The sequence below is a fragment of the Centruroides vittatus genome, unplaced genomic scaffold (genome assembly GCF_030686945.1).
Source record: "Centruroides vittatus isolate TY-2023 unplaced genomic scaffold, ASM3068694v2 contig_3324, whole genome shotgun sequence".
Lineage (NCBI taxonomy): Eukaryota > Metazoa > Arthropoda > Arachnida > Scorpiones > Buthidae > Centruroides > Centruroides vittatus.
Genome location: NW_027122134.1, coordinates 501141 through 523268, shown reverse-complemented (window position 1 = coordinate 523268; position 22128 = coordinate 501141). Strand labels below are relative to the sequence as shown.

General features: G+C 23.6%; 1 protein-coding gene across 1 annotated transcript in view; it reads right to left on the bottom strand.

Annotated features, from left to right (window-relative positions):
* Window positions 1-19956, bottom strand: part of LOC136973947 (orexin/Hypocretin receptor type 1-like) — a 93838-nt gene extending 73882 nt beyond the window's left edge. Inside the window, exons 1-2 of the mRNA XM_067268719.1 lie at window positions 19731-19956; window positions 2945-3440 (exon numbers count right to left, since the gene is read on the bottom strand). Of these exons, the coding sequence (XP_067124820.1) occupies window positions 2945-3382 (438 nt within the window). The 5' untranslated portion in view covers window positions 3383-3440; window positions 19731-19956. The remainder of the gene's footprint in view (window positions 1-2944; window positions 3441-19730) is intronic.
* Between the last annotated feature and the right edge of the window lie 2172 nt (window positions 19957-22128).

Genomic DNA, 22128 nt, shown 5'->3' with positions numbered 1-22128 from the left:
CGGTAAGCCTTAATCCCGTCCATCTCCCCCCACTGGGGGGAATTTCGACATGTATATTATATAAAAACACTTGCGTATTCGAATGCAACGTTGTGTCAAAATTTCAAAGGAATCGGTAGGAACAAACGAACGTTATATTTTATTTATATAGATAGATAGAAAATGATCTGCTTCAGTCCATTCTCACAGAAAAGCATAATGCCTCACAGAAAAGCAAACTTAGGTCGTCGGAAGTTAGCACCATCTGTTGGACATAAAAGCCTTAATCCATATATAAATATATTTTTGAAAGGGGGGAAATGGTGTAGGGGTATGAAAAATAGATAGTAGCCGATTCTCAGACCTACTGAATATGCATATGAAATTTGGTAAAAATCGGTAAGAGCCGTTCCGGAGGAGTAAGGTAACTAACATTGTGACACGAGAATTTTATATATAAGATATATATATATATATTATATATATATATATATATATATATATATCTTAAGGAATTATAACTTGATTCATTGATGTTTGTATAATTTCATAAAATACAAATTAATATTTGATAAATTATTTAAATATAGATAACAAATTTCATAATAAATTAATTAAAATAAATAGTAGTGATAACAGACAGTTAAATGTAGAGATTTAATATCTCACATCACAGTGAAATAACTTGTCTACTCGTCGGGTAGTTGTAGTAATTATAGTAGTTGTATTAATAACAATACTACTACAACTACTATAATTAGTTAATTACAAACTATTATTGTTTGTACTAATACAATTAGCGCAAACAATAATAAAAGCCGCATTGACAAGTATAGCCTTAAAAAAACAAAAAGAAAAAAAATCGGGGAAGAATAGAAATAGAAAATAGAAGGAGAAAGTGAAAAAAATGGAGGAACAGTAAGAGATCCATGAGGCATCTTGTGTCGGTAACCTTCTGACCTCTCATTTTACGTATACAAGTGTTCACAAATATAAATAACTTTACAAAATATTAACATGAAAATTATAATAACGTACAATAGCAGATAACTCTTACTGTTTAATTTGTAATTAAATTGTACTTATCTCTTATTTGTTCTATTAATGTGGAACCATTTATTAGGTGTTTTTCATCTTCATCTTCTATAATTCTATTTGTTTTATTTTATTGTCAAGTCTATGATAAAGCGTTTTTAATTTATCTTCCACGGAGATTTTAGCAATATTTGACTTATGCCTTATAATACCTTGATCATCTTTTAGGAATTTGTGTAGTGTCTTGTAACAATCAGTTGGAGAAAAATACTATACTGCACATTTAATGAGCAGAGTTAATTATATCCGACAGTTAGAATTTTATTAATTAGTATATCCCTGCGGTGGTTATATTTAATAAGTTTCATATATTTTACAGTTACAATTAGGATTTTCTTCTATACCAATCTATGTAAATACGCCTAAATTTCCGTGATTCGATAACTAATTGAGTGAGTTGAAAACATGGAATAAAATGAACCATTTATCCTCATTTCTTAATATTTGATAGAAATTTGTGGGTATATCTCCCAATGGCATTATCCCAATTTTCTTGCCATTCTTGATATATAGTTTATCCGTTTTATCAAACGTATTTTTTCGAGAGTTCAAACTCTATGATGAAATTGGTTATATCGAAGTCATCATAAACGAAAAACCGGGTCATAGATTTTTATATCAAAAAACTGAAAAAAGAAATAATTTTTTTCTTGTGGGGGAAAAACTGGAAAAACGTTAATTCATTGAAAAAAATCGAAAAAGATAAATTTTTCCGGGATAAAAACTAAAAGGAGTATTTTGTTTCAGTGTACAGAAGTTAGAAAAAATATTATTTCCAAACAATAAGAGTAGAAAGAAACGAACTTGAGCCCTTAAAAATATTATCAGATCTCGAGTTTTATACAATAATTCCTTTAAGGTTCAACACATCTTATTCTGAAAAATAGTTCGTCAATATATTTTACGCCAGATAAACTAAACTTTCATTTAAAAAACATTATTTTTTCAGGAATAAACTTCTCTAACACACACAAATTTTAATAAAATAAAATTAAAATTAATAATAATGCAATTTATCCGTGAAACTTTGTGAAAACTTTCATGTATCTTTAGTTTATTAAAACACTTCTGATCGAAGAAGTGTTTTAACAAGACAGTTATTAAATTATATTATTAAATTATGTTAACGTTGACTTAATCTACATATAGAATAATTTAAATATATGATATACAGTATATAATTATATAATATAAAATTATAGAATTCATTTGGCAGAGGGTTAAGTACACTCTCAAAAAATGGAGAGAAAAACTTACTCAAAAGGAACTTAAATAATCTTATTTTATATTAATTTATTCATTTTATAAGAACTTCAAATACATTTCGAAAAGAAAACAAAACTCTGAAATTATCGAGTTAAGATCAGTTTTAAGATAAAATTTTTGAAGCATCGAAATGTATGCTTCTTATGTAATGAAGTTAAACCTTTAGAAAGATATCTGCTGAACAAACACGGTAATAAGATAGTGCAAGATAGAAATCAACCCTATTAATATTTAAATGTAATTCCTAGACAAATTTTTACTTGAATTATGCATCATCGCTAATGATAAGGTTCACAAACAAGCAGAAAATGAATATTAAAATTTGCTTCTTGAAGTTGTTTACGTATTGTTTTTGAACTATTAATAGCGCAAAAATTTTTAAAAGAAAATTCAGTTCAACATTTTCCTAAAAATTTTAAGATTAAAACAATCTTAAAATAATAAAGAATAATAAAATTTTTAAATTTAAAACTATAATTATTTGTAATGCTAGATAATTTAATATCTGAAATTAAATTATCTAGTATTACAAGTGTAATTTATGCAAAATGTTTTAATACAATTTAAGCTTTAAAACAGATAGAAATAAGTTTAAAGATGTTACCTGTAAGTAGAGAACAAGCTTGCACATAATTTTACCGAAAAACCACGTTTCTGTCACGTCCCAAAGAACGGTCGGTGGTAAACAAACCAGTATGACCAAAAAATCAGCAACTGCCAAATTGACAATAAAGTAGTTGGTAACAGTTCTCATGCTGTGATTTCTGTAAACGGATATGCAGACTAAAGCATTTCCTATCAATCCCACGAAGAACACTGTTATATGAAAGGCTACCAGCACCCATTCATAAGGATTTGGAAATATGTAATCTTCAATCATACTTATATATTCTTCATCAGAAACACAGTATTCATTTGTACATAATTCGGTTGTTTTACTGATATTATCTGGTGTTGATCCGATTGTAAGATTGTCACTAATATAGTTATCAAATCCCGTCAAATTAGTATCGTAGAAATTTCCTATTGAAAAATCCTCCATTTTCTTCTCCTTTGTTTGATTGTATATTCTTATACAGGAAATTACAAACACACCTTTCCTATGAATAAATAAGTTTATTTAAACATTTTAATAATTTATATAATAAAAAAACATTTTTAATTTAAAAAAATAAAAATCTAGTTATCAATGTAAGTAATTTTTTATTTTATATTTATGAATAAAATATGAATTAAAAAAGTAATTTTGGTAAAAATTAATAAATAATTCTGATAATGTAGTAATGACATTGCATGCTAAAAGTAATTTTAATAATGTTGTATGTAATATATGTGGTTAATGTATGGTAATAAATAAATAAATAAATAAATAAATATATATTTATTTATTTATTTATTGTACATATATGTACAACTTATTATATATAATATATAAGTTGTACATATATGTACAGTCGAACCACTAAACAGCAGCCATTTTGTCAGGAACTTTTTAAACAAAAATGCATGCGAAGTATCCTCGAAACGACGGCCACCTTCTAACAACGACCATTTTTTACGTTCTTATCTGTGGCTGTTGTTCAGAAGTTTGACTGATTTGTTTAATTAGTACTTTTTAAATAAATAGATTATCAAAATATTTAAAATCACAATAAAAAAAGTTTACTATTCAAAAAAGTATTGAAAAATTTAAGAGTTTTTCTAGATATTTAAGCTTTCTTTGAGTATAATTAACCAATCGTTAAATATAATTATTATAATTAAGACAAATTGTTTTTTTTATTTAAAAATTTTATTAAAACTAAATTAGAAATTTTACACGAAAAAATATTCTAAATATTTGTTATTGTTATATAAAATAATTTATTAATAAGAAAAATTACGATAAGAATGAAATTTTTGACCTGGTCGTTTTTAACAGTCAGTTTGTCTGACTGGTAAAATTCTTTATGTCATCAACTTCTGTATCAATCACTATATATATATACATTAGAGTTTACTATGCAATGATTCATTTAGCTAAAATGTTAATTCTACAATCCGTTAATTACTAAAGTTATAATAGAGTAACATATTTGGAATTTTGCTTGAATAATGTCATGTTGATCTCCAAGGAGAAAGATTTATGCCAATGACGTTTCGACATAACACTTTTTTCCATGAAATCTTTATATTTAGAATTTATTTTTCTGAATTACATTGTTATATTCTTAGAAACTCTAAAGAATATTAATTATAATGCTTATTTTAAATCTTAATTTTTCTATAAGCCTCTTTTATAAGATTAAATAGATTTAATAATAGCATTATTAATCTCTCTGAAAAAGCTGTAAAATGCAAAAATATTCTTTTAGTTACATTTTTGGAGAAAGTTTTGTTGTGCAAACAATGATTATTCTAAAATTTTGAAAAAATTCACTCAAACGTTTACGTTATTTCAATTTTCATTATGAAATAACACAGAATAAGGTTTATTTAGATGAATTTGTTTGAATTTTGTCTTTATATGTAGCACAAAAATTAATATAAACCCTTCACATCAATACGAAAAACAGATATTAAATGTATAAAAATCCAGCAACCAGTTGTATAACTTTCCAGCAAAAAAGTTAAAGTTGTGTATGGCGCCTTCTGATAAGAGTTTATTTTAAAAAAATAAATAAATGTAAATGCTAATAACGAGTAAAACCTTCATTAAGTCCGACCACTCGAGATATGACACATGGCCCTCTATCTCCCCCAGCCCCTTAACCTATAACCATCAAAATTCATTTGCATCACTTTCCTTAATACCCAAAACTACCTGCAAAATTTCAGAAATTGTCGAGAAAACGCACGAGAGTTATTCAGCTTTAAAGTAGGTGAACAAAATCGTGACCCCCACACAAACATCACACATACAGAAAAAAACCATTTTTTTGTATTTCTCGAAGTTTCAAGGTTCCTGAGTACAAATATTGGCGGTCATTATTTAACCGATCGCCGTACTTTCTCTCTGTTATATACAACAGCCGGGAAAGTAATACCTAGAAATAATAATTTATTACCTTTTACACAATAAATGAATAAAATTTTACCTTGTAGATATCTTGGCAACGACTATTCTAACTCAGTATTAAAGTAAACAGAAATGAAAATTACAATATATAAAATATAATTTATAAACCTAGGATATTTCTCTATTTTTGCAGAATTACATCTACAAATAAACAATAGATTATTCCTAGTGTTGCTGCCAACCGTCCTCCATTGAACTGCACTATCCTCCTGTCTTTGTTTAGAGTAAAATGGTAATTGCGTTTGTTTTTATTTTACTTTATTATCTGTAAAATATTGTATTATCGGCCGACGACGCGACATTCCAATATTTCATTTTCTTATTCTAAATTAATAGTTTCGGGAGACAATAAACAGAAAAAGTCACCTATTAATCAGACTGACAAAATTTAATCAGTTAATTAGGATGGTGTTGTGCAACAGTTGGTAATAGTTTTAACATTGAGTTTAAAACTCTATTTGTTGTCTATAATTCACAGCTAGTCAAACTACTCTGTTTTAAATGTCCTTTATTATACAATATCTGTGTAATGTCCTCTTTTTTAATACACACGAAAGTTGGTAATCCTAATTATTCTTAATCTTTATTTTGTAATAGTGTGTATTTTTGGTTACCTATATTTATGAAACATTTTTACTACTATAAATGAGATATATACAGTAAATTAACAACCAGACTTACAGCCGTGCTAATTCATTTCGATCAGATGATCTATCCATTCGTTTCTTATTAACTTATAAACAAGAACATTCTCATATTGAATGACATAAATCTTCGTATATAACTTAACTTCCAAAACAAAGTTGAATTCTCTGATTCTAATGTATATTATCATCACCAACTTCGTCAAAATTACGCTGTTATTTAATTTATTAATATTAAAAATAACAAAATTTAATGCTATACACTACGTGATAAATGTTAAAATCCCTACAAAATAAACATTTAAATGACGAATTGACATATTTATTTGGCTGTTAAGTAATCAAAAAATAAAACTAATTAATATTAATAGAATTATTTATTGCTTTCCTTATATTTATAACTAAAATTACATTAATTATTGGAGAAAAAATTAATTTAAATATGAAATGTTTAAACATGGAATAAAAATGTAAAAATTAAAATTTATATTTAAACTATCTTATTACTGGATAATTAAAAATGTTTATTTTTAAACAATTCTGAACTACTATACACATTTAACAAAGATTGAATAAATAAGTTAAGAGAAAAACAGTTTAAAAGTAACAGAAACTAATTTAAAAATACTTATAAAGAATTAAATTTTCGAACTTTTATGCCCAAAGTCTTTCAGATAATCTAACTTATTTAATACTTCCATTATGGCATTTGAATATTAAAGTGTGAACAATTGACAGTACTTTTATGAAAATTCGATATAACAACTTTCGCGTGACATTTTCACAGTCGTTGATGACTGTAATATAATCTGACAACTGACAATAACATGTCAAACTTCTATGGGTATCTCGTGCGGTATTTGTAACACTCCCAGGCATGAAAGTGATCATTGCCAACTAATGGATAGGTGATGTTAGTTATTGAAGCAATAAGACAAATCTTTGGTATTTAAGGAAACTAAAATGAAACATATTTTTATAAATTTGTCAAATATAATTCTCATTTTATTACATTAAAATAGAGAAAAATATATACAGATAACTTACAATTAAAGTCCCTGTAAGGTATTCATTAAAATAAAAGTTTGAAGGAAAAGTAGATTTTTTAAAAATGTCTATATATGATACAAAAGGGAGTTTATAAAATGATTTTCCTCTTCTCTTTTTCCGTATAATTATCATTTATAAAGTGGTTTAATAGCAATAAAACAAAAAAATAATTAAAGTTAGAGTTGGGAATGTAAGAAATGTTTATTCGTAAAGCTTGCAAATATACATGAATAAAGGACTTTAGCATTCAATTTACTGGAATGAGAGTTCTGGAGTTGAATTTCTAACAAGTAATAAAGTACATAAAATAATTTTTTAATCTTTTGTTGTGAATATTATTCAGTGCATATGAAATCTTTTCAGGATAATAATGAAAATAATAATAAAATGCTATTGACTTAATATCTTGGCAAAAATATCAATTTTTCACAAGTACGTGTGCATTTTAATGTTTATACAAGACCTTGAAAGAATTAAATATAAGTAAAATCTATTGATATTATAATTTACGTTTAAAAATGTCCTGTTGTTAGTTTTAAAGACTAATAATATTTACAATATTTAATAAACTTTTATATTTTAATAATTGAAGTATTCGCATAATACTTGAAAAAAAAAATATATTTTCAAAATAACGACAATTTTTAATTGCATAAAAATTAAATTCTCAAAGTCTAATTGTTATTTTTAAAAAAATAATTAGTCACGAATTATAGAAAAAAACATTTCTTTAAATTTTTTATGGATTTAATATTTTATTTAATATAAATATAATATAATTGAAGTATTAAACGCATTTATTATACGCATAATATATTATGAGTATTATAAAAGGCTGATTTTACAATTATCCTGCTTCGTTTTGTAGAAAGGACTATTTTTTCAAAACCGCCTTTTTGTCGAAAAAATATTTTTATCACAATTAGGCTGACGAATCACAGCCATTTTGTAATACGGTTAGAAACCTGCAGCCTTTGTGTAATAGTTACAATCGATTACAAAATGGCTTACTAATTCTAGTCGTTTCGTAAAAAGACTCACTCCCAGCCTTGTTATAGTCGTATCTGGTAATTACCACCAAATCAAGGAAATTTGCAATTGTTTTAAAAACAAAAAAGACATTTATTGTCAGAAAAAAACAAGAACATTTACAAAACTAGTCATTAAAAAGTTTTTTGATGAAGAAAACACTTATAGTATAATAAAACGACATTTTAAAAGTAAAAAAGTAACATAGTATATATATATATATATATATATACATACTATTTGTTTTAGATTATAAAATGAAAAGAACAATTCCGTTATTGAGTATACTTATCAACGATTATTTTAATAAAAGCTATTTACTTATCCTCGTTATTTATTGGCACATATCAGACTTGAATGACTCTTTGAATTGCACTTTAGTTCATTTTTGTAGCAAGCGTATCTCTTTGTGTAATACTGTGTTTTCGATGGCATATTAACCTAACCTAAGTCATCTCTGAAGCCTTGCCCTCCAAATGGTGACTGAGCAGCTACTGCTTCTCGTAGTGAAATGGTTTTATGTGGAATTGTCCTTATAAACGAAGACTCGAGGGCTGAATTTCATTTTATGGAAACCAATTTATAATTATCCCCTCTTCAGTTTCGATGTTGTACACTTCATTTCTACACTCTACTATCTTCCTTCAGCATTTTTAGTGTCAAGTCCCCGATTAATTTTTGGAACCGCTACTGTCATTGAGCGACCAACATTCACAGTAGGGAGTTTTTTTTGGCGGCTTACTCTATCATTTTTTTTCTGTTGCACGTTTATTTTTTAAACGCTATATCGAAACGATGGAAATATTAAGTTCATTTTGACAACTTGAAGATCGCACTTCCACTTTAGCGTGATTTGAGTTCATTTTCATTATCTGCTGGCTGCAAGAACATTTCACCAACACTTCTCTGAGGGTCTACTTATGTTAGCTAGTGAAACATTTTCTGACGTGCTTGTAGGTCTCAAACCTTGTCCTGTTTTAATAGTATCATTTTAAGCATTGGTAATATCCTCTAATTCTTCTTCAGTGACTATTTTTTCAAGAACTGCCTTTGGAAGTCCTGTGCTATTGAATCCAATTTTGGGATTGCAACCAAAAAGAACTCGGTACGGTGATCTCCCGATCATCCTATATAAAGAGTAATTCTGCCATTGTACGAAGTATCAGTCAATGTTCCACTTTGTTGAATTGTTGTCCTGCATCTAACTACGTAACAGGTTTTCAATATCTTGATTGTTTCTCTTTGTACTCCCTTGAGTCTGTGGATGAGTCATGCATCTTGGCCAGAGCGGTATTAATTCCTGAATGATATTTGACACAAATTCACGACCGTTGTCACTTTGAACGATGTGTGGAGTTTCAAATTCAAGAAATATTTTAAGGAGTTCTAAGGCTACCTCTGCTGCTCTTTTAGAACGTAATAGCCTTAAATGAACAAACTTTTTAGCATTTTCTTGATAATTCAAAAGCCATTTGAACTGACCATCGGCGGATGACTACAGGTCAATCAAATCAACTTGGGGCATCTTTTTACAAAAAGGCCGATTTTACAATTATTGTGCAACATATGCAATAGCTATAAATTCATATCTCTTATTAAAAGTAGTAATTTCAATTGTTTTGAGATAAAGGACAATTTTTGTCCGAAAATTAAGGATAAATAAAAAATATATATATATTTATACATTTTGCTTTTTCTTAATTCCGAATTTTTGAAAGCACGTGATCTAATTTACAATATTTAATTTTAAAAATTAAATAAGCCTATGTATGACAGTTATTTATCAAATAATGTTTTTCATAAAGTAGGCTATTATAAGTACATATTTTAAAAAATCCAGCTAAGAGTTGCGTAACTTTCCTGGCGACATTTGTGATTGCGTGTGACGCCATTTGTTATTATATTTTCTTTAAAACCATTTTATATACTTAATATTTAAAAAATGGCAAAAAGCTTAATTTTGAGGGTAGAGATAAGTTTTATAAAAAATTATAAATGCTAATAACATGTAAAATCTTCATTAAGTCCACCACACTCGAGATATGACACGACTCCCTCTATCTTCTCTCCCTCTTGACTTTTAATCACCAAAATTTAATAACATTAAGCCCCTAATACACAAACTTCCTGTAAACTTTTAGAAATTTTCGACAAATGGCACAGGATTTATTAAGCTTCAAACTGGATGAACAAAATAGTGTCCTCTACATACACAAACATCCACACACACAGAAAAACTCCCTAATTTTTTTTCTTTGCATTTATCGACGTTTCAAGGTCCCTTAAGTTCAGAAATGTAAAAATCTTGGGGGGGTCATTTTTTGGCCGATTGCCATACTTTTCCCCTGTAGAAAGTAAAAAGTGTTGAAAAAAATGATAATACAAATCGTTATATTCTATTATTATTATTATTTATTCGAATTTACTTTTTGACAAATATTTGTCTACTATATTTTAAAAATATTTATTGTATATTATGTAATAGTACTTTAAAAGTAATATATCAATTGCTTTATAGTTGTTAATGTTTTCTACTTTTTATTTCTATGTTAATTCTTTCTGCAAGTTGCTTTTAAACTTTCAATAAGAAATGAACAAATACAATACGAAAAAATAATAGTTTATAAGAAAGAATAAATAATTTGAATCGCACAAATTGAAAAAAACCATTAATCAAGGAGTCAAATTTAATGATTTGCTTGGATTATACGGAGTAATTTGAAATTTGTTATTGATAATTAAAAAATGAATTTATTTCTGTCAAGTATACAAATATAAGAAAATTTTTATGTATATAGTTAACATAATAAATAACTATAATCAAAATAATTAAATACGTATATTTATAATCATCACTACATGATTGATATGTATTGATTGTATGTTTATTTAATCAAAATTTATTGAAGTAAATTTGGATTAAAGTGATTAATATACTATTAATATAAATGTATTTTTAATTTAAAATTTTCTATTAAATAGTCAAATTATATTTAAGTTTAGTGTATTGGTTCTGAATGTTTCATTACTTACAGAAAATTTCTTCTATTCTTTATAAATAAATAAAATTACAGCATCTTTCTACTTCTAAATCAATTTATAAATGGTAATATACTATGTTATTTTTTATTATATACAAAAAGATTTAATATATTTCATCGACTTTTTGCATATTACTCTTAAATAATTTAAAGTCTTACAAATATTCATATTAATTCAAAAAATAATATGATTAGAAAAATATTAGCGATGAAATATAATTTTGTAAACAATTTAAAATTTTAAAACATCGTCTCCTATTACATTAGAGAATTTTCAGAAGAGAAATCCGGAATAAGTTATATTTATATTTAATGTTTTCTCCGACAGAAAAGGGAGAAAGATAAATAAAAATCAAAATAGATAAAATACGAGAATATTTTAAAAATTATTAAAATTTTTTAAAGGTAGGATCTATAAAAAGGTAAAAATTATAAGTATATAAATACATATAATTTTATTTGTGATTTATCAGCAATTAAATTTATTATTTAAGATTGCGAATTAATCTGTATTATTACTTTATTTATACTTTTCGTTATATTGGGCAAATTGCTCAACAAAAGATGAATCGAATATAATTTATACTTATTTATTCATAAAATATACAAAAGAAAATTTTAAAGTTTAACTCAAAATATCAATTTCGTCATTTAAAAAATCATCTTTAAATTATTAATTAACTTTTTACATAATTTTAAATAATTTATTTAATATAATATTGCTATAATTTTAACACTCAGCATTATTACTACTTCAAATATTAGCTATATAATCGAGTGCAGTCAATGCCACAGTTAAGATCTGTAAAGAATCATATATAAAAATTATTTTTGTCTTATTTATTATATTTACAGAAAATAATTCATTATATCTGCATTTTTACCTGTTTTTAACTTAAAATACAGCTTAAAATTATACTTTTAATTATAATTACTTTTTAAATTTACTTTTAAATTATAATTATATAAAAATTTAATAAGAAATATACTTCAAAGAAAATTTACCTTAATTTAAATTGTTAGGGTAATATTAAAAATATTTTTATACATAATTGTGTATCTGAAAATTGGAGTTTATTCGATAACTTAATAAGTTAAATTAATAAACAAAGGAATGTTATAAAAGTATTTTTAGTATATTTTAATATGTCAATATACTAAAACACGCTTAAAAATATAATAATAATTAATATATTTAAAAAATCAGAAATGCATGTCAGAATATTAAATAAAACTTAATGCAATTTAAAATGTAGTATAATAATGATAAATTTAATCGAAACGTCCTTGTTTTAATGACGAGTATTTTATTTATTAGAGGAAATTTAATTTTATTGCTACTGGTTAAGGTTTTTGATAGTACAAAAATTTACTTCTTTATTTATCAATAGCGACAGTCAGCACAGAAGTTAAATTTAAATTACATTTGTGCTATTTTAATGTTTGTTGAGCATTATTATGTTCAGAAGAATTTAAATATTTCAAATGAAATAGCCTACTTTTTACCATAAAACAGGATCAGTTGTGTTTATAGAAACAGGAATTCCTAAATCAAAATAGTTACACTTACAAAATTGAAATTTTTATATTACAATCGTGATTAGAAGTTTAATAAAATCACTTTATCCATTTGAAAAAGTATTTCTATTATTTATAAATTAAGAAATTTTACATGTAAACTAAATCGTTTTATCCTTACTAGCAAAATAATTCCATAAATACGTAACTAAAATCTTGGAAATACATAACAAAATAATAGAATTATAATGAAATTTCGTCAAAATAATCCTGGGCTTCTACGTATACAATAGAATTATAAGTTTAAACTATTATTATTTGAGTAATGTTGTCAAAAGTATTTAGTAGTACAATAGTACAAAAGTAATAGTACAAAAGTAATACAATAGTAGCGTAACAATATTTTAATGATCTTAAGATCACACTTAATAATGCTATAATAACTAAATATTACCATACTTTAATTTATTATTTATTATATTAATTCATTAAAAGAATAAATCACATATTTCTAGTTATATCTTTCAAACATTCTGTACATAAAATTAACCCAATATCAGAACTGGTTTTGAGCCAATTTTATATGTGACTGGAGTATTATAGTTTATATACGAGCGTCTAAATTTGGATTTCGTGAGGCACAAATATTTATCATTTATACCTAATGGCATTATCATTATCAAGTTAATTATTATACACGTGAAGTAGTTATTATAGAGTTCCATGAAATTGTTCTATAGAAGAATATTTTACTTATAGTTCAGTGAATGTTGTACATCACGCCTAATATCGTAATATTCATGTACAAAATGCAAACTTTTAATCACAGATATTTTGCATTTATGCTTCCCAGATTTTTCGTTCATTAAACATGATAGAGATCTTATAAAGAATGTAAAAAATGTTTATTATAGGTTCAGTAATTAATCTTTCGAGCTTTTGTATATAATTATATGTTATTATATAAAACGATTTATAAGGATTTTTCTTATAAAAAAAATATGTGCATGTTCAATTTTTGTCAAAGCGCAAATGAATTTTTTAACAATAAATAATTTTTCACGGAAATCTTAATCCGGCATCAATTACAGCATTAAAGTTATATTACAAGACGAGCATTTGTCTTAATTTTCATTTTTATTGATTTTGAGAATAAAATAATTATTTATTTCTTAGAATAATAAACTAAACTAAAAATATTTCATCATAAATACATTTATATGAATGAATTTTACAAATAATTCTCCTAATTATAAATATATTACAACTATTATAAAATAATTATTAATTTAATTTTTATATATTGAAAATTTTAAAATATATAATGACAATCTTATATATAAAAAAAACTTTTAAATTAAACTTTAAAAATATTTATATCCATTCCAAATTTAAACAAGACACAAACAAAATTATTTAAAATCGATAAAGTAATAAAAATTAATTATTTATTTAGAGATTAATTTTTATAAGAAAACAGAAAAGAACAGAAATCGATCGATATATATGATGGAAATACATAATTTTTGCGTTCGATCTTTTATTTAAATACACGTAATTTTTAAAACAGATTGTAAGAAAGAAGAACAAATTTTAAAGTAGTTAAATAATCAATTTGTGGGCTATTTAATGAATAAATAATCGCTTCTTGCTGCTATGAAGCAGGTGCAACCGCAACAACCATTACATTCATTTGCTAGTGCGATGGACTTTCCATTAAATGAAACCAAGCATCTGTTAAGTTCTATAGACACATCAGAAGATTGTATTGATCTCAACCCTGATGATTTATACCTAACAATTATTTGCACATATTTGAAGCCATTTATCAAGCTAGACATTTTTAAAATTGCTATTTACTATACTATAACCCAATACATTTTTTTATTGTATAAATTTTAAACTTTAAAGTTTTATTTTTATTACTGAAAAAAGTCTTATAAATTCTTATTTGAAAATTTTATATTATTTATTAAATAATAATAATAAATAGATGAAAAATTAGATGTGTAAAGAATTTTAAAAAGTGGTATTTCATAAATAAGAATATTTATCATATCAGATAAATGTTTGTATATTTAAAATTTTTAGAAATATTTTAAATTTATGAACGTGAAAAATGGGTTAAAGTAATGAAGTTTCAAAAACATACTTTTTAAAATAATAAAATTAAAAATATATAAAATTAATTAACGAAATCATGTAATAAAAAGAAGTAAAAAAATCTATAAAAAAATAAAAATATGTAACGTAAAAAACAATTTTTTGTATTAAAAAATACAAATTAAGAAATGAAAATTTATGTTAATTTTAAGAAAACGATTAAAATAAAAATTAATGCGTGTATGTTCGTATTCACATAGTATTGGTTATGTTAAAATATCTTTTTAATATTTTCTTTGTTACTAAAATAAATTTTTAAGCTTGAAACCTTTTTATTTAAATAATTTGTATTTGCTATACGTTTTCTATCTAAAGATAAATGATATTAAACAAATTCATCAAGTATCATTATCGAAATTATAATTTTCTAACGTTTTCAAGCAAAGAAGTTTATTTTATAACATTAAAAAATTCAAAATGTTGAAAAGTCATGAACTACAAATTATTCTTAAAAATTCATGAAAAAACAAAGGAAATCTTAAATTCTCTAATAAAAGGACACAAAATTTGAGATACAAATATTTTCCTTTGTGAACTAAAATGAATTTATTAATTATAAATCAGATGAACACAACTATTAATGTATTTTACGGCATATAACACGCAACTTTTGTTTAAAAAAGGCTTAAAAAGTCGCTTTGCTTCGTAAATGTGAAGTTGTGATCCCCCATAAACTAATGAATTTCCTAAACTGCCTTCAGTGGGCTACAGGTGACGTCTACCTAATCCAACTCTTGAATAAAAATGTTGAAGTTTAATTAAAATTATTCTTATTTTGTTAGAACTAAGCTGTTTTTGCATGTGTTATGTAGAATATTTTTATGGTAAATGACTTCTTTTAAATTCCTGGTTTTCACTAATCAATAAAAGTATGAATTCTAATTTTACTTTTTTAAAACCAGAATACAATAAAAAAGTGGTGCCGAGTGCCAAAAGCGAATTGCCAATAGCGGCCACCTATAATCAGTGGCATTTTTTTCAGAAACTTTTAACAAAAATGCATACAAAATAACCTTCAAACAGTTGCCACTTTCTAACAACGGCCATTTTTTATGTTCCCGTCAATGGCCGTTGTTCAGAGGTTTGTGTATGTAATCTATCATGTGTCGGCTTTTATTGAATAAAAATTGGAAAAATGATATTAAATTAATTTGTTATTTTTATAATTATATTCAAATATAAAAAAATCATAATAAGTATAGTGTTTTTAAACAATTAAATAAGATAAATTTAACTTGAAAGCAAAGAATGGTAATAATATAAAATAAGGACTTGCCTAAAGAAAGGATAAATTTAAACATTATTAAAAGCTAAGTTATACTATCGAATGTTTCTATAACGTGTGTGATATTTCAGTGCGTATTTTTTAGAATTCAACATATTTATGACAAAGAACTTGACACCCACATACAAGAAAGCGACAATCATAACATTTGTAGCCTTCAAACCATGATATTAACACATTGAAATCCTTACCGACACAAGACAAAGAACGCATGTCCTTATATGAAAAGTTAAACCCAGAAAAAATAAAAAATAATAAAAATATTTCTAACGGAAACTGGAATTTAAAATATGAAATTGTGACAGAAAATAAATAATATTAAAATATAACGAATGTGGCTGGCAAAAACTGTTGTTTTGAATTGCAAAGAATATGAATAAAAAATAAATAAATAAATTTCTATTTTTTTCCTATATTTTATCTGCAGATAAAAATAGAAAAAACAAAAAAAAAACAATTCGATTTTATCATTCTATAGGCACTCCACTGGGCATATTGCTTCTGATATAAAGTATAGAACTATAACCAAAACAAGGATATGAAAAAAAAATAAACAAGTAAAATATTTAACAAAAATTATTAAAATATTGTTTATTATATTTTATAATTTTAAAATAAAAATGATTATTATAATAATTTAAGTAGCTTAGAAAAAAATTAACCAGTTTTTACAACACAACACAATTTTTCCATTAAGTAATACTCGTAATTAACTATTTAGCACTTTATTTTTTCTTCAACTCATTAGCTTGATTCTCTAGAGAAATTTATAGTTAAAAATAAAATAAAATCAAGTATTTTTTAAATCAATAAATAAATAGTATATATATATATATATTAGAATACTTCCAAGTATAATGAGAATATTATACAAAACTCACCTCGGATTTATAAGCACGGATAAAGTTACATAATAAAGTGAAAATTACATTTCCTCTATAAAAGATTGCTATTTAAAGACTAGTGAATATGTGAAAACTTATGTTCCAAAGTTGTTTATCCAGATGGTGTCTTGAAAGAAGTTATTTAAATTTAGAAAGTTTAGAATTTTAAGAAAATAATAATAATAATTTATTTGATTATATAAGTTTTTAAATATTTCTAAATCTTTCTGATAAAATTCTTAATTGAAACAGGTGCTCTATATTCAGCGGCGTCGTTAGTTTTGGAGGGATGTATGACAAAAATAGCCGATTCAATAACCAAAATTCCCGACTATTTGCGCACTTTATTCTGTATTTAAAGTAATAGTAACAAAGGGTTTAGAAATTTTAAATAGAATATGGCTACAAACCTATAAAAGCTAATGAGTTATTAGTTTAAACTTTAATATGAATTTATAAATTAATAATACACTTCAAAGGTTTAAAAACTGATTAAATAAATATTATAAGTTATTTATTTACAGTTATATACTCATAAGTTTGACTGATCTGCAACGGTTCATAGCTATATCATTTGATCATTTCCCGAGTGAAATGAAACATTCCTTCAAATGTCGAATATATTGATAACCCTATATAACAATGCCCTTGTCTATATTATGTCAATGTTTTACAAATTATTCTGATAATATTTTTTTTTAAATACTATTTACATTATTTATACATTAGTAATTAAGTCTTTGTCAAATTAAATAATGTGTAAGTTTAATTAATTTCCTTTAAGACATTTTTATTACTCGGTTTAGTTAATGATAACATGTCTGAGTAATGCCAGACTAATGTCTATAAATTTCAATTTTTTCGGATGTTTTTAATATAACATGCTAACAAATCCGAAAATTTATTGAAAATTTAATTTATACAAACGTTTCGTTATGAAAAATTTAAATTATATACTGTAAAAATTTAATTAATTATTTATTTATATAATAATTTACATACTTTTATGTATAATTCGAAAATAAAATATTTCAATTTTCCACGTTTTATAAACTCTGGCTACTGAAAAAGTATATAGCTGGATACTTTCTTGGGAATTTTTGAAATAAACAGAAACATAAATATTATATTTAAATTTTTAATTCGATCATTTAAACGAAAACAATCAAATAAGATGAATTTTTTAAGAGAAGAGTGACAAGCTGTACGAACTTAGTGATTTTCACATACATATTTATGGAATTTGGAGAGTTGCTTAAACCTTTATCAATAAAATTATACACAGTTTATAAAAATATTTAGATTCTGCTATAATAAAATTATTTTATTTTTAAAAATTGTCCATAAATTCCAGTTTTAAATAAATATAAAAAGAACCTATCTGAACAAGAATTTAACAGACATTCATGAGTCCACCAGACATTTAATAGGTTATTTATGGAATTTGTGCATTTAAAAGTATTGCGAAATGTAATGAGTTGTGAAATTATTTTCATTTGTAAGATATTAAGTTTGAAAAGGTTAATAAATATCCGCATATAAATTGTAAACAAACATAAATTAGAGATATTTTATAATAAAACATATAAAATGCTAATACTTATATCCTTAATACTTGAATGATTTTTTAAGCATAAATTAAAACTGCAAGACGAAAAAATGATTAATGTTTTTAATAAGCCTGAGGTACTGTACATTTGTATCTCACCCGTAAGACAATGGTTAAAGAAAATTGAAGATAATAGCAAGATAATGGATCGCTGTTATATGACATCACGGTGATTGAAAGATAAAGTTCTGAACTGTTATTCCAAACTATTATATCATTTAATTTATTTTTTTAATAGTTGAGAACCTTTTGAGTTGTTTTATAAGTTATTGAATCATATAAAATCATTAATTTAAAAATCATTTATTACATAAGAAACTGGTAAACTGTAGGAAGAATAAAAAAATTAAGTAAAACACTTTCCTTATGCTTATATTATTTGATATCCAGATTCTTAATAAATGATTTCTATTTTAGAACATTTAAATTAACTTGTTGGTTTCGATAAACTAATAATAGGATAAAGGATATTATTATTTTTAAAGTATTGTGAATTTAAAAAACGTATATTTTACGAAAAATTATGAAAATTCATATAAAATATATTGTCTTTACAAAATTTTAATTTATGAATCACTAATGCTAAAATATATGTTTATTTGACAGTATATGTAACATAAATAATTGTACTATAACCTCAATAGTACATCATATCGGATTACGAAGAACAAAGAGGAAATAAAATTAAAGAAAAAGTTTTAACGAAAAATAATAAGATTTTTCTATATATTTATTATTTTTTTATTTTCTATACTAGAATTATTATTTCAAATAACAGCATTATAAAAAATGAAATAGTTGAAAAGTTTTATAAAAATCGCAAAATAATAATAAAAAAATAATATTTTTGTTATATCCCCGTTATTTTTAATTAAATTATATCATGGAAAAATTTTATATAGATTTTATTAACTTTTTTTTTGCACAGTATTTAACCTTCGATTTGGAATGGATTTAGAAATTAAAACAAAATTATTAAAACTTTATTTTAATAACATTAATTTTTAGACAAAATATATACATATATATTGCTCAAAATACAGTACTAAAAATATTATTTTAAGTAAAATTAAATTATAATTATAATATAAGTATTTTAATATACTTACCTTTAATTAAAAATTATATATACGCACACAAATAGGTATATATATATATTAATAGATATATGTATATATAAATTAAACTTTTTCCTGTTTTCCTGTTTTGTTATTTAATATTTTCTTCTTTTCTAATTTTATTTCTATTTTTTTATTACTTTGGAGACTTGTTCACGTTGACATCACATGTGGATTTGTTACACGCATCCCGTTGTATCTCTATACGATTTCTAGTTTGTCCTGCGCACAAATGATAATCATTGGTGGCGCTATCTATTGTAAACAACAGCGCCACCGTTGTTAATCTATAATAAGAATCTTTTAAGTTAATTTACACGTACAAAAATAATTTTTAAAATATGTTTTTAATAGTTAAATTTTAAAATATTCTTTCGAAAAATTATTAGTTCTAATAAATAATAAGAAATAAATTATAATTAAATAAACATAATTTTTTTATTTTAATTTATTTAAACAATTTTTTGAATTTTTTATTGCTAATCCTCAAAAATTATTTTATAAATCTAAATTATTAAAAAAAATTAAACTAATTCTAATAAATAATTTATAATTAAATAAATATAATGATTAAGTAAATTTTGAATATTTATTTTTAGACATTTTTTAATAAAAACTTTTTCTGTCTAAAAATTTTTAAAGTTCAATCCTTGTTTTAAGACTTAAGATAAGTTTTATTAAAAGTATGTAATATAATTTATAAAAATTCTTATGACTTAATTTTTTTTTAGTTAAAATAAATAAAAATATCAGAATTAAATTTTATATAAGTAAAATTGTTTGAAATATATTTGTATAAAGTTTTATAATTATACAAAGTTTAAATTTTAATATCTTTATTTAATAAAGACTGATATTTAATTCATTTATTTAAAATAAATAAGAGTAAATAAGAATTAAACAAAATTAAACGTTTAAAACATTCTTATTTATAAAAAATTTAAATATTTTTAGAAATAAAAATTAAAATAAAATAAAGTAATGTAATTGTTTTTTAATTTAAGCATTTTGAAATAGTTATTAATACAATTAAAGGCACGAGTAATTAAAGCTTTTTAATTGTTTTATCTAAATGTTTTCAATTTGTTAATAGAAATTCATTTTAAATTTTATTATTTATTAGAAATAAGAATATTACAATAAACTTTTTTAAATGAGTGGATTTTTAGAAATTTGTTTAAATCTATTACAATTAGCTAATGTTGATAAACAAATAAATTATTAATATTTCTTTTATTATTTTGCGTTGTTTAACTTCCTTTAGGGGAATTTCCAAAGGAAATATAAGTAATAATATTAATAAAATTTTTAATTTAAAATATATAAAAAGTAAATTTGAATGTCTTAAACAAATAGAACTTTTAAAAATATATTTATGTAAATTTTCTTTGTTAAATAAATCACAATACATTATTATTACTATTATATAATTAAACAATATGTTTTCGAATAAAAATTCAATCTTGTTTTAAATGTAAACATGTTTTACATTTCGTATTTAATTCAGTTTCTTTATCAATGCCATTTTATACACATATAGTTTTTTGTAGTCATATACAGGCATAATAGAAAAATCAATCGATTGGTTGATTCTTAAGGAAATTCTCAGAGCTACAAGTGAATGTCGTTCAGAATATTAAAAAAAAATAAAAAGATATATATAGCTTATTATTATTATTATATATTTATAGTGGATTTTTTGCAAATCTTTCTAAATGCCTCTTTTACTTTAAAATCATATGTTTAGTATAACATAATAAAACTCGAATATGTTCCTTTATAAAAAGACATTATGGAGATTTTTGTTTACATTGTCGTCGACAAAATAAGAAAAATGCCAAATTGAATGATACCTTATGGCTGATATGAAAGATATATCTATTGACATTGACAGTGTTTTGTACAGTTATTGTGTGACATTTTCTTTTTCACTGCTATATATAATTTGTCTCTAGAGCTCAATACACGGAATCAACCTTATATAAAATTTGTTCGTAAAATGTAATCTAAATTTTTTTTTATCTTATTTTCTATTTTTCTTTAACTTTAAACAATATTACTATTACTATAAAAGTAATAAAATTTTAAGTTAAATTCCTTATTTTTAAATGATTTATTTATTATTTATTATTAATTTTTAATGTTACAAGAACTATAAGATTAGAAAAATTTATAAAGTTTTAAATCTTTTAATAAATAAGATTGAAAATTTTATACCAACAAGCTTTAAATTATTTAATTAATCTGATTGAAATATTTATTTTAATTCAGATATTTGTAGAAACTGTTTGTTTGAGAAGAATCTTCTTCCTTCTCAAATATTATTATTCCAAATATTTATATTTGTATATTCGTGGAAATTTTAAATTACGAATTAAAACCACATTTA